This window comes from Eumetopias jubatus, unplaced genomic scaffold (genome assembly GCF_037043125.1).
Source record: "Eumetopias jubatus isolate StellerSeaLion01/CBP00866 unplaced genomic scaffold, mEumJub1_p1.0 scaffold_3, whole genome shotgun sequence".
Taxonomy (NCBI): domain Eukaryota; kingdom Metazoa; phylum Chordata; class Mammalia; order Carnivora; family Otariidae; genus Eumetopias; species Eumetopias jubatus.
In genome coordinates, this window is record NW_028274809.1 from 125,850,604 (window position 1) to 125,865,530 (window position 14,927).

The 14,927-nt window shown below is 39.8% G+C and overlaps 1 protein-coding gene across 1 annotated transcript in view; it reads left to right on the top strand.

The window, feature by feature from the left end:
- Positions 1-6,493, top strand: part of KL (klotho) — a 43,113-nt gene extending 36,620 nt beyond the window's left edge. Inside the window, exons 4-5 of the mRNA XM_028107419.2 lie at positions 2,694-3,795; positions 4,334-6,493. Coding sequence (XP_027963220.1) covers positions 2,694-3,795; positions 4,334-4,671 — 1,440 coding nt within the window. The 3' untranslated portion in view covers positions 4,672-6,493. The remainder of the gene's footprint in view (positions 1-2,693; positions 3,796-4,333) is intronic.
- Positions 6,494-14,927: the final 8,434 nt, after the last annotated feature.

The following is a 14,927-nucleotide window of genomic DNA, read 5'->3' on the forward strand; positions in this document are numbered from 1 at the left end:
GTGCAACCTATTTCTGAGAGAGAGAGAGAGAGTGAAGAGAAACTCTGGTCAGACGTAACAAGTCTGGCAATGACGAGGAAGGGAGACAGGGAGAGGATTGCTTTTTCTTCTCCTTAGGGGCAGTTGTGTTAGAATTTGATCTGATTCTAGCCATGCATCAGCTCTGGATCCTTCCTCTGAGGCTGCACTGCCCTATTACCTCATCAGTTGGGTGGGGGGAGTCCCCACTCCTTCACCCAGCGGAGCCGGCCGCCCCCCAGTCTCTCCTACACACAACCAGCGACACACAAACGAATTCCCTCTCAAACCCATAGTGGGTGAACTTCTCCAGAAGCTCTCTAGTGGAAAAAGTCTGCAACTGCTGTTTTCTTCTTTCTGCTTTTCCCCTTGAGCCTTGCATTATTTTGGCAGTGCCCTTCCGAAGCTAACTTCCTCCCTGGCAAAGTAAAAACAAGTATGTTGTAGGGTGGTTCTGAGGAGGGTGTGCGTATGTTTTAATTTACAAGCTGTTCTCTATACTTTTAATACATTATGTTAAAGCCCTGAAAAGTAATTTTTAAACCATTGAAATTCATTTCTTCCCTCCTGGCTAGCATTTCAAACTCCTAATACAAATAAATTCCTAATACTAATCTTAAAAAAACTTTAAAAAGAATATCCCAGTAAGGACATCCCCTGTCTGAAGTCTGATCTCCAGCTTGTTCACATGGACTGTCACTGTCACTGTCACTGGACCTAATTTCCCAGACGACAGGTGGTTTTCCCATAACCACTAATGCTCATAGTAAACATAGGTCAGAACCTTCTACAGGCTGGGGACACAGAGCTTCTTTAACCTTGGCCACTATCAGGAGAAGGTTTTTTCCATAATATACTAAATACATACTTTATACCCATTGCTTCTGAAATACTCCACTTGATTTTTCATTTTTTTATTAAGAAAAGTCAACCAATTAATGGAGATTAGATAGAATTATGGCCAAGTACTCATTTCTAAGTGTCCTGTATTTTCAAGAAATAGATATTCCCCCCAGAAATTGTACCTTAGTCTCTTGTATTTGTTTGCAGACGGACTGAATAAAAGTTGCTGTTTTGGAAAAAACTGTGGTAGAAAAGTTACAAATTTAGTCAACTCAGAGCTCTATGAAAATAATCCAAAGAATTCCTTCATGCTATGAACACTTTCACTTCAAAAGAGCATGCAAATATTTTCTCTTGCAAAGCTGAGGAAACAAGATTTGTGGGTGCATCATGGTGGAAAAATACTTCTCACAGCATTCCCACAGTACTAGGGGAAATGCATCTGTGGGTGATCTACAAGGGACAAGTCTCCAGAGAAAGCAATTTCCCTCTGACATGCTGGTTTTTTTATTACTTTCCTTTATAAACACACTGACGCCTCCAGAGGAGCAGCCCCTCAGGCCGGCAAAGTGCAAAGAAACCTCCGCTCAAGACTCCAAACCAGAGTTTGACCCCTGCTTGTATTCCGAGGGTCAAACCCAGGGACCTGTTCTAACAGGATTGTTTCTGATGAGAAAACTGGTTTACTCAGTGGGTCCTTACGATGAACTTTCAGTGTGCCTTTTCCTCCATGGTTAACACATGGAGGGAGCATATTGTGGTTTCAATTTTACTGCTTTTCCTAAATACTCATTTTCATATTGGAGGCTAATACATCAGATGATTGAAAACCATTGGTGTCGTGCTCATCACAGAAAAATAACTCAGGAACATTTTATAACTATGTTCAAATAGCCCAGTCTGTGTAAATGACAATATTGTTCCTCATTTCCACATTCTCTAACACTTTTACCGTCAGACTGAATTTAAGTTCTGTCTTTGACATTAATGCCAATAAAAGGCAACAGTTACACGCATCTAGCATATTCTCTACTCACAGCAAACTTCAAGTTAGAATGTGATTTTTAAGAAGCATGATTTAATTTTAAATATCATTGCATTTTCTGACTCTCAGGTTTTATGCTTTATCTTTTTGTCTATGTTTTTTTTTTTAAATTTCGGAGTCTCATACTATTAGTGATTTCTTTTTTTTTATTATTTTATGTTAGTCCCCATACAGTACATCATTAGTTTTTGATGTAGTGATGCATGATTCATTGTTTGCGTATAACGCCCAGTGTTCCATGCAGTACGTGCCCTCCTTATTAGTGATTTCTTATATTAAAATACAAATGTTTAAAAGTACTTTGCTTGCTTAACACAGACCAGAGATGTGTGAGAATCATTAATGTTTGTCATCTGAAATGATAAAAAAATCAGATTTTTGTTTGTTTTATCTTTTTTCTTTTCTTTTTTTAATTATTATTATGTTCAATTAGCCAGCATATAGTACATCATTAGTTTTTGATGTAGTGTTCAACGATTTATTAGTTGCATATAACACCCAGTGCTCATCACCACCGGTGCCCTTCTTACCCATCACCCAGGAGATTTTTTTTTTTTTTTAACATTAAAGCAACAGTTCGAGTTAGGACTATGGGTAAAGCAAATATGCATTAAAAAGCGGAATTTTTTTCTTCATGAGCTTAACGATTGACGAAAAATGGTTTAAATTTCCTGCTAGAAAGGCTCTCTTTTTGCTCCTCTTGCTTGCTAGTTTAGCGGAAGGGATTGCACGGAATTCCTTTTCCAGGGCGGTCAGGTGAGACTAACGCCTCCTCCTCTCCTGGCAGGTGGACACCACCCTGTCTCAGTTCACTGACCCGAACGTTTACCTGTGGGATGTCCACCACAGTAAGAGGCTGATTAAGGTGGACGGGGTGGTGACCAAGAAGAGGAAGTCCTATTGCGTGGACTTTGCCGCCATCCGGCCCCAGATAGCCTTACTCCAGGAGATGCACGTTTCACATTTTCACTTCTCGCTGGACTGGGCCCAGATCCTGCCGCTGGGCAACCAGTCCCAGGTAAATCACACGGTCCTGCGCTACTACCGCTGCGTGGTCAGCGAGCTGGTGCGCGCCAACATCACCCCCGTGGTGGTGCTCTGGCGCCCCGCCACCCCGCACCACGGCCTGCCGCCGCCCCTGGCCAAGCACGGCGCCTGGGAGAACCCCCGCACCGCCCTGGCTTTTGCCGAGTACGCCCGGCTCTGCTTTCAGGATCTCGGCCAAGACGTCAAGTTCTGGATCACGATGGGCGAACCGTACACGCGGAACATGACCTACAGCGCCGGGCACAATCTGCTGAAGGCCCACGCGTTGGCTTGGCGCGTGTACGATGAGAAGTTCAGGGGCTCTCAGAAAGGCAAAATATCCATAGCCCTGCAGGCCGATTGGATAGAACCCGCCTGCCCTTTCTCCCCAAAGGACAAAGAAGTGGCTGAGAGAGTTTTGGAATTTGACATTGGCTGGCTGGCGGAGCCCATTTTCGGCTCTGGGGATTATCCACGTGTGATGAGGGACTGGCTCAACCAAAGAAACAATTTCCTTCTACCGTATTTCACGGAGGAAGAAAAAAAGCTAATCCGGGGCTCCTTTGACTTTCTGGCTTTAAGCCATTACACCACCATCCTTGTCGACTGGGAAAAAGAAGATCCAATGAAATACAATGATTACCTGGAAGTGCAGGAAATGACCGACATCACCTGGCTCAACTCTCCGGGACAGGTGGCAGTGGTGCCATGGGGCTTGCGCAAAGTTCTCAACTGGCTGAAGTTGAAGTACGGAGACCTGCCCATGTATATAATATCCAACGGCATAGACGATGATCCGCTCGCAGCCCAAGACAGGTTGAGGGTATATTACATGCAGAATTATGTCAATGAAGCTCTGAAAGGTAAGGAGCCCTGGAAACAAGCAGTCTCTTGAAGCCTCTGGCCCCCTAAGGCATGATACCTGAGAGGCACTCAAACATATACATCCGCTGTCACTCTCGGAGGAAAGTTCCTCGATTCCTTGCCACGCTGAACAAGTCCAAGAGAGACCTAGTATTTTACCCCAGGGATAATGGAGTTTAGCTAAAAGTGGGAGACTCTAGCAAAAGAGTGGAAAATTCCCTAGCACCTGCTCAGGGTCTATAAAAGCATGGACTCTCTTGTCCCCCATCTCAGATGGGTTCACAGCACTCTTGCTTCCTTCATGTGCATAAAGATTTAACCCAAGTACATCATAGGAGGTTTAATTATGTAAAACCTACTATGTTAAATGTAGCTCAATATTTGTCCTCTCATGAAGGAAGCCGTTTATGGTTAAACCTAATTTAGTTTTATTAAATGGTATTGAAATTTTCCCTGATGCACTCCCTAATGCTGTGTAAAAGTGAATTGTTGTGTACAAAAAATTTTAATAGCCATTCTGTCCTTTTGTTTTTCTAGCTTACATACTGGATGGTATCAATGTTTGCGGATACTTTGCTTATTCATTTAATGATCGCACAGCTCCGAAGTTTGGCCTCTATCATTATGCTGCAAATCAGTTTGAGCCCAAACCGTCCATGAAACATTACAGGAAAATTATTGACAATAATGGCTTCCCCGGTCCCGAGACTCTGGGAAGATTGTGTCCAGAGGAATTCACCCTGTGTACCGAATGCAGCTTTTTTCATACCCGGAAGTCTTTACTGGCTTTCATCGCTTTCCTACTTTTTGCTTTTATTATTTCTCTTTCTCTGATTTTCTACTACTCTAAGAAAGGTAGAAGAAGTTATAAATAGTCCCGAACATTTTCCTGTTCATTTATTTTGAAATAATTATGTGCACACATCAGCTGTTAACCATTTGCACTTCTCAGTGTTGTAAAACTATAGATTTCATTTATCCAACTTCTAGAAAAAATTTTTGTGGCATATGACAGACATTTGGAAATGAGCATAGGTGATTGTAAGATATTGAATAATGTGAATAGTGCCTGGATTTGTTCTTTTTTGGAGGGTGATCAGAGACTGTCAGGGGCCATCATTTCTGCAACACACTCTGTAACAAATGTATGGGAACCATTCCATAATTTCTTTGACAGAAATTGAATGGCCTTATCAGTGCCCATTCCTAAGTGTAGTGTTTATCTTGAATAATTGCAAATGTTGGAATAAAAAGTTAAATCCCAAGTAACCATACCCAAGTAACCAACTGCCATGATGTGCTTAATGGTCTCTGTTGAACCAAGTTTCCCTTGAAAAAGAAATGGCAGCATATAAGAGAGATGACAAAGAGCCCTAGGCTGCCACGTTTCTTTTAAAAGCAGTGTTTCTAGCAAATGCTGGTAATATTAGTTTACATATCTGGTTAATGATATACTTGGCAGAGCAAATGATAGAACTTTATTTTATGTGACTTTTGGGGCTCTCTCCAGGCCCTGGGGTCCCTGAGGGCTTTGCATTACTGGGGCCTTGTCAAGTGCCTGCACATAGGACTTTGAATGTTTGCAGAAAAATAAACATGAATCATGAGATGTTGGGCTCTTCAGGAAGCATAAACCAATCGTGAAATGCATTATACTGTGTGGCTCTAGGAGGAGGAAAGGAGAAAAAAGTACTTATTATGAGCAACATGATGATTAATTTGATTATAAACCCTTTGATTTTAGAGCGCTCCTTGCAATGAATGATGTGACCTTTCCTGAGCGAATAAGAATGAAATAATAACTCATCCTGTGAAGAGTGACTTCACCTGCTGTTCTTTAGAATGTGCCATGATTTCTTTGAATTGAATTTTTAAAAAAATTCTTAATAGGCTCCAAAGCATTTGGTCTGATAACACTGGAAGATTTGTTTCTGTGATTCCTGAGGTTTATTTTATATTTTTGCTGCAACTTCTGTGGAACTAGCTTTGAGCTGGTTTTGCTTTGAACTTTCACACTGAAACATCTACTGATTTCTAGAAAGGGCTAATGAGGTCTTATCCTTTAATGCCCCTCAAACAAGTTTTGCTGATTTTCAGACAAGGGTCTTTCTGTTGCACTGGCATTGTGGATGATCCTAATGTTTGTTTTATGGGTAAGTCAATATCATATCAGGCAAGGTAAACCACTATGATATCAAGCATAACTGATCTTGCTGACACAGGGTTATAGTGTATAATAAAATGCTGAACTGTATTATGTATCATCTTCAGGGGTGGTATGATTTTTTTCCATGAAAGATAAGCTTTTGTGGGTATTCTTTTAAAAATTGGACTTATTTTTAAAAATAGAAACTAGAGAATAATAGTTCTTCTATGTATATATTTTTTTTCTGGTTCTAAGAGTAATATATGTTCATTGTAAAAAATTAAAAAGCATAGAAACTATACGTAAAGAGAAAAAAATGACCTGTAATCTCACCACCACAGTGGCCACTATTAACATAGCCTATGTGTTTTATTTTACATGGAGTCAGATCATATTGTAAATAATTATGTCTTTATTAATTTTTATTGTGTGTGTTTCTTTTGTCATTAGTCTTCAAAAGCATGATTTCTAATAGTTGTAGAGTGATTCCACTATATGAGCTTATCACAACTTATTTAACCATTCCTATTGGTTGGACTAGTTTCCTATTGTTAATTACTGTTAAATAATGTTTAAAAATTTTCTTGTTACAATATTAATTTTCATTTCCTTGAATGTAGACAGAAGTAATTCTGTCCCTTGATGAAGTATTGTAATAAATCGGCCTGCAACTTTGCTTTTTTTATGATCATATAACTGGCTGCTAGATACTTTTCTTTAAAAATTTTTTTTGAGTTGACTTAGCTACATAGAATATGAGTGGTGAAGAAATGGGTCTGACAGCGAGGCTGGAAGATGGGAGGGGATGGAGGATGCCCCAGGCTCATCCCTGTGGTTGAGCTGAGACTTTCAGATACTGAGAAAGCAAAACAGAGGAAGAGCTGAAAGAGACAATACAGACGCCAAAGCCTAGAACAGAAATGACATCTCAAAACCATCCAACTCAGCTATAGTGAGAGCAACACGCTAATGTTGAGCCCCCCTCGACCTTAGGAGGAGGTAGGTGGCTCCCGTCCTCAAAGGAGGTAGGGCATCCCTTGGGTCTGAACAGATCTTAGGAGGGCGGTGGGACCGGGTGGAAGAGGGAGGCGGGGCCAGGAGCGGGGCCAGGAGGTGGGACTTCCTGTCAAAGCACCGCCCTCCTTTCACGTCAGTCCTTAGAGTATTTCACTCACGTATCCTGGGTATTTCACCACTTTACATATTTTTTTTGAAATATAGGGCCCATTCCCCTGGAACTCTGCAGGGCATTAGGTGGTAAACTGATTAATTTGATTATAAACCCTTTGAGTGTCCTGTGGTGTCCGAGTCCTCTTGGCAAATTTCTGCCACACTTGTATTTGCCCTGCTTTCACAATCCCTGCCTTGGACCCAGGTGTATCCCTTGTGCTTATGCCTCGTTCTTTTTGCCTGGGTTTTCAAGGATGGTTTTTCAGATTCATTAAGGACATTTTTCATTTTATTTTTGGTCTTCCACAGACAGTAATTAGAATCTATTAATGCCTTGGAAGCTTTTCCTTTATACTATTTATAACAATGCTGCCCAACAGAAAGAGTGCAAGCTGCGTATTTAAAAAAATTTTTTTTGTAGTCCCATTAAAAAAATTAAAAAGTGCAGAAGAAATAAAGCTTAATGCTATATATTATTTTTCCAACATAATCAAAATATCATAACTTCAATGTGTAATCAATACAAAAATGATTGAGATTTTTACATACTTTTTTTTAAATACTAAGTCTTAGAAGTCTGGTGTGTGTTTTACATGTCTGTACATCTTGTGCTCAATTTGGATTAGCCAGACTGTCAGTGCTCAATGGCCACATGTGGCTTAATGGCTGCTCCATTGGACAGTGCAGGTCTATAAAGAAAGCCTAGCTCTGCTAAGTCAATTAATAGCATAATAAGATACCCAAAATATTTAATAAGTTAGAGGAATAAACTTTTTTATAACAATCTTCCAAGCTCTATAGCCCATGGAAATAATTGACAAGTAAATTTACAATCAAGCTAAACTATTGATTAAAACAAATATTTAAAACATCTATGTAGGAAAACAAAAATAAATTCAAAATGGGTGAATATCCTAGAGAAGAACATAGGCAGCAACCTCTTGGACCTTGGCTGTAGCAACTTCTTGCTAGACATGTCTCCAGAGGCAAGGGAAACAAAAGCAAAAATGAACTATTGGGACTTCATCAGGGTAAAAAGCTTTTGCATAGCAAAGGAAACAACTTTATTTAAATAAAATTAAAAAGCAGCCTATGGAATGGGAGAAGATATTTGCAAATGACATCAGATAAAGGGCTAGTATCCAAAATCTATAAAGAACTTCTCAAACTCAACACCCAAAAAACAAAAAATGCAGTCAAGAAATGGGCAGAAGACATGAAAAGACATTTCTCCAAAGAAGACATACAGATGGCTAACAGACACATGGAAAAATTCTCAACATCACTCATCATCAGGGAAACACAAATCAAAACCACAATGAGATACTACATCACACTGGTCAGAATGGCTAAAATTAACAACTCAGGAAACAACAGATGTTGGTGAAGATGAGGAGAAAGGGGAACCCTCTTATACTTGGTGGGAATGCAAGGTGGCGCAGCCACTCTGGAAAACAGTATGGAGGTTCCTCAAGAAGCTTAAAATAGAACTACACTATGACCCAGCAATTGCACTACTAGGTGTTTATCCAAAGGACACAAAAGTAATGATTCAAAGGGGCACCCGCACTCCAGGGTTTATAGCAGCAATGTCCACAATTGCCAAACTATGGAAAGAGCCCAGATGTCCATCGACAGACGAATGGATAAAGAAAAGGTGGTGTGTGTATATATATACAATGGAATACTACTCAGCCATCAGAAAGAATGAAATCTTGCCATTTGCAATGACATGGGTGGAACTAGAGTGTATTATGCTAAAGTGAAATAAATCAGCCAGATGATTTCACACATATGTGGAATTGAAGAAAGAAAACAAAGAACATAGGAAAAGGGAAGGAAAAACCAAATAAGATAAAAACAGAGAAAGAAGCAAACCATAAGAGACTCTTAACTCTAGAAAACAAACTGAGGGTTGCTGGAGGGGAGGCAGGTTAGGGGGTGGGGTAACTGGGTGATGGGCATTAAGGAGGGCACTTGAAGTAATGAGCACTGGGTGTTATATGCAACTGATGAATCACAAATTCTACCCCAAAATTAATAATAAACTGTATGTTAATTAACTTGAATTTAAATGAAAAAAATAAATCTATGTGGAAGGGAGAATTCTGTAACTAGTTTTGAATATTGTAGTAATTCAAGTGGTGGAATTAAACTGCTTTTGTTTTTACATAATCTATTCCATTTTTTCCTCTCATATTGCCTTTTTCTGAATGAATGGAGAAGTTATATTGTCCTATACCATCTCCATTTAATATTTAATATTGAACAATGCTGCTCAAAATTTCTATCTGGGAAGGAGAATGTTAGATGATATGGACCAACCCTGACAGAGAGCCTTGGTTCTAGAAGGAAAGCAGAGGCCATGTCTTTGTGTTTTGTTTCGATTTTCAGTATTTAGCCCCATGTCTTATACAAAATATTCTTCAATAAATGTTGACTAGTTGAATAAATTATGGATGAAAGATGGAATACATGAATTAACAGAATTAACTCCCAGACATCACCTTTGTCCAGAGATTCATTTAACAAAGACCAACTGTCAAGAATCAGAAACTGCCATGGGTTAGATGCTACAATGGCTCAATTCTGTGTATTCAGAGGAAGGAATGCGAGCTTCCATGTGATCACCTCTGATAACCTGTCTTTCTGGGTAACAAGGCAATAACACTGCTGTCCTAAATCATCACCCCTAGACCAATCACACAGTGAGAGGACTGTAACTTTTTTCTTCCTTATTCACACTGTCCCTCAACCAGTCAGTATTCTTACTATTTGCAAGAATTGTTATATATTGGGTTAAGTTCTTTATCTGCAAATAAAAACCAGGGAACTCATCTTCTAGAAGGAATTCCCTTATTGAAATGCTTACAGTTTCCGAGAACACGTAGCTTTTTTCTCAGATCTATTATGCTTTTTCATTTTTATAACCATTAAATATTGTTAGAGTTTTGTTTGTTCCAGTACATTTCCTGGGACATCTTTGTTTCATACCTTTGTGGTAAATACCCATTGTTTGATATCAAGGAGAAAGGGGTCAAGAAAAACCACAAGAAACCTTGAGTAAAGGGTGGAAGTACCATAATGTCTGTGATAGGGCACCTAAAATAAGGTGAAATCTGTTTTGCGACATAATTGTTACACACAAGAAAAGGCTTAGTGACTGATAATCAAGCCTTTGTTTTAACCCAGTAGATTAGAGAAAAAAACAATTTCACCCTGCCTATTCGTTTAGTCAGAAAGGCAGAGGGACAAGAATCAGTGGATCCATCTTCTAAATGTCACTGAGTCTCAGCTTCCTTATCTTTGAAATGGGAGTAATGTCTATCAGACATTACTGTGCTGAACATACTAAGTATCAGAAAAATAAAGCACCTCCCCTAGACATGTTTTTTTCTGGACTACTTCCACTTTTTCTCAATATGTATATGATTTATTGTTAATCAGATATTCAGAGCTCAGTAACATAAAACCAGGGACTGTAGCAGTCAATACGATTCATCCAGAAGTGCTTCAGTTATTTCATTTGTGACTTTGAATATACATCATCATAGAATGCCCTTGGTAAAACCAAACTAAAAAAATCAATCCCCACAGTTATTTAATAATACCAGATTATTTTCTTGGATCCGAATTTTGTGAATGTTGAATTGATAGAATCCTGAAGATCCTTTGGCAGAAGATGTTTCTATAGCAGTATGTTGCACCATCTGCTCTTTTGAAACAATCTAATGACACAGACAAAACACTGAAATTTGTATTTTTGTTATTGAATCAGTAAATAATTGAAAACCCATTAACTAAATTTTTGTGTGATTCAAAAATCCTGAGTAGAGTTTCTAATTTTGGTTGTAATCTTTCCATATGCTTATTTTATGGTAAAAACGAATGAACTTTTAATGAGCTTTTTTATTTTTTATAAATCCTTTGCAACTGAAACATTGCTCCTTAATAAATTGCTAGAATTGGGCTGAATGGTTATTTTTTCTTCTGTTTAAAATTTTAATCGATTAGTTTATAAAATTTGGTTTTCTTTCAATATTGTAGCAGTTACGGTCTAATTATGGCCTTTTTTTAAAGATTTTATTTATTTATTTATTTATTTGAGAGAGAGAGAGAGAGAAACAGCATGAGAGGGGAGAGGGTCAGAGGGAGAAGCAGGACTCTGGGATCATGACCTGAGCTGAAGGCAGGCGCTTAACCAACTGAGCCACCCAGGTGCCCTAATTATGGACTTAAGCATAAATGTTGCCTAAGACTTTTTGGCCAATTTTGATCATGTGAATCAAAGCTTTGGCTAATTTAGTTCCAGGATATCAGACTGCAAGTGTTTCGAGTTTTCAACAGTGTTTCAAGGCCATGCTGTTGCAGTTAAGACGTGAAGGTTTTATAACTGTTTTTTTCACCTTAAACTATGGGTATTGTGAGTCTCCAGTAAGTAGCCCAAAGGCTTCAAAATAAAACATTTCAATCCTCAGGGGCAGGAGTGGTAAGCCACAGAGTAACAAAACAGATATAATTAGAAAAAGATTGACGGGTCAGGTGAAAATATTCCATTAGTGAAAGATGACAGATGAAAAATGAACATGATTTTATTCCAAACTGGTACCCTTCTAAAATGTCCTTATTCTATTTGAGCCTGTCATGGACCTAATAACGCACCAAAACAAACAAAATGGGAGTTACTCATCCATCAGCCTGACAATAGCAGAGCTGCAAGATTCCACCAGCTCTCATCTAGGCAGGCAGGAAGGAGAAAAGGGAAGCCAGAAAATGCCAGGAGGGCTTGCAGGATTGGGGAGAGCCCATGAAAGAAGTATTTACAACAATGACAGAATTTTTCCACATGGAAGACTAGAGTGGGCTAGGGTTGGGTATTTCCCTTCTCCCAGGTCAGTAAGACTCTGACAAGACCCCAGTAGGCTAAGCCCTGGTTAGCTGGTTTCTCCTGAGGGCAGGCCTTGTTAAGAACAAAGTGCTCTGAGGTGCCAGCTGGCTCAGCTGGTAGAGCATGTGTCTCCTGATCTCTGGGTTGTGAGTTCCAGCCCCATGTTGAATTTATTTAAACCAAACAGAGCGCTCTGGCATATTCTAAGATGGCCCCTTCTCCTCTGGGGCCTCCATCAGAAACACAGGAGATTTTTCTGTGATATTACACAATTGCAAAATACAATCTCCAACATACTGTGAGAACCTGGTAGAGCTCCTGCAATAAATCCCACAAATTTTGCCCCCGGCCCCTCCTCTGCAGTGACTGGATCATCTTAGAGCTTGTAACTCTTGGAGTTGGCCATGCTGAGTCTCTGGCAATTCCCGAATTACAGTTCAGGTTTTCCTACTCCAGACCTGGTTCCTGAGGTGGTTTCTACTTGTAAGACTCTGCTTGGGTCCACCACAGTCTCCCTGTATTTGACTGTCTCTCCGATTTGTGGGGCAGGAGTTTGCCGTGTATCTTCCCTTCTGTGACAGATCCATGAAGAGTTGCTAATTTTTCAGTCTCTTTATAGACTTTCACTTGCTAAGATGGAGTGGTGATTTCCCTCCCATCACCTCTAAAGAGATAGAGAGAGAAAAAAAAAAGGGAAGGGTCAAGGAAAGGCTGCCATGTTTATAAAGCAAACCGGGGGTGGGGGTGGTTATTGTCAAACCAATTGTGATGCGATTGCAAAATACAGTCTCTATCCTCTCAATGGTCTCTCCTGCCTTGGCCGGTAAGGTACAAATATGCAAAGGCACCAAGGATTATCACTGGTCATATGATGGGCCTGGGAAGTGTTGGATCTAGTCTTTTCCAACGTCAGCCCAAAAGCCTGGATGACATGGTCATCACCACCATGCCTTAATGGAAGAAAGTGGAGGCTCGACAGGTGTGATACGTGGGAAGTTGACTGGCACGGCTACTTTTGAACGCCTTTAAGAATATTGTGCTAACACAGGAATTTATATATATTTTTTCCACAATATTTTGGAAAACAAATGATGAGTGTTTTCTCTTCTGACTACAGTTGCACAGGGACAATCTCATAAAGAATACAATTTGGCAAACCATGGGTGTTTTCAGTGCAGTCACGGTGGATGTCTCTTCTTGGATGTCTCTGGAGCCTTCAACTAGATATGTCTGAAGAGGAATGAATATTCATTTTCTTTCCCTTCAAACTAGATTTTCTCTCCCCAGTTATCCCTGGGAGACATTCAGCAGGAAATTCTATGGATTGTTTTCATTCTGATGTTTGTAGCATCCACCCCGCATTTGGATGCTTGCTGAGGGTGTCTCCTTTGAACTCCTTCCTTAGACGTTTCCCATACTCCCTAAATGGTTTTCTGTGTCCCTTCTGCACATCAAATGCCATTTTGACTCGGTTCACTTCTCTCTTCAACTGCTTACCATGCGTGTCCTTGCTCCCCACCATCAGCTGACATTTGCGCTAAATCTCCCTCTGGGGGCGCCTGGATGGCTCAATCAGTTAAGCGTCTGCCTTTGGCTCAGCTCATGATCTCAGGGTCCTGGGATCGAGCCAGGCATCGGGTTCCTGCTCAGCGGGGAGCTTGCTTCTCCCTCTCTCTCTCTCTGCCTGCTGCTCCCCCTGCTTGTGCTCTCTCTCTCTGTCAAATAAATAAATAAAATCTTTAAAAATCAATCAATCAATCAATCAATCAGTCTTCCTGGGCATGTCCTCTAGACGTCATCCTCAACCTGACTGAACATCAGGATCAGCACTGACTGCCTCCTACCGGGACTTTCGTGGTTGTCTAATCTCTGCCATTAGATTATAAAGTGCTCTGGGGCAGTTACCTTATCTTATTTGTCTTGTTATTCTCTGGAATGAATATTAATTGCTTAATAAACATTTCTTATATGAGTAAGTGCTTAATGAAAAGGGGTAGGGGTAGAAACTTATTACAGGTGGTTCTTTAAAAGGAGTGAACTGTTTTTTCCAGTTACTGAGGCTCAGTTGACCTTTATTACCTGGAGTTTTGCCAGTCAGACTGCTAGTCAACAATATTTATCATGATAATTGGTGCTCATAGTGATTACCCCGGGACTGTACAAAATCTTGAACTGTCTTCTCAGTCATTTAAGAGAAGATGATATTAAGATGTTTGTTTCTAGTTAACAGATTCATTATATATATCATCATGGATTTTACCCATTTTAAAAGAATTAAAATACAATAAAAATTTTGATAACATCTCACTGGACATTAATTTTCCTTTGATGTTCATTCAACGAATAATTAGCACACAATATATACAAGTTAATAGAGCTATTATGCAGGATTATTCTACTCTCCTCAGTTTATGTATATTTGAAATGCCTCGTGCATCAATTGCGCCAGTCAATGCTTTACTGTAATTGGCATACAGTACTATATTTAATCGATTTTTTTCAATAGACATTAAGCAAAATATGGCTCTTTAAAATAGTGTATTTTGTAGAGCAACTACTAAAAAGTTACCTATGAAGCAAAATTCTATAAATCAAATCCAGTTCTTTGATAGGTCTTCAAAGGTACATTAGAGCCGGTTGGTTGCTTATCTAACTGGTCACTTTGGTCTCTGATTCTGGACTTTGAGCCATGCTATGTCAGTAGCTCCTCTTGCCATGTGTGCCTTGTCTGGAGTAGATGCAATACTAGGGATGCAGGTTGTGATGGGGTGCTTTAAGCAGTGGTTCTCAAGCCTGGTTGCACACTGGAATCACCTAGGGAGTTTTAAAAACCACTGATGCCTGGTTTCAGTTGCAGGGATTCTAGCTTAATTAGTCTGGGACACGGCTCTGTGTCTCTTTAATGGCTCCAGCACCCATTGGACAGG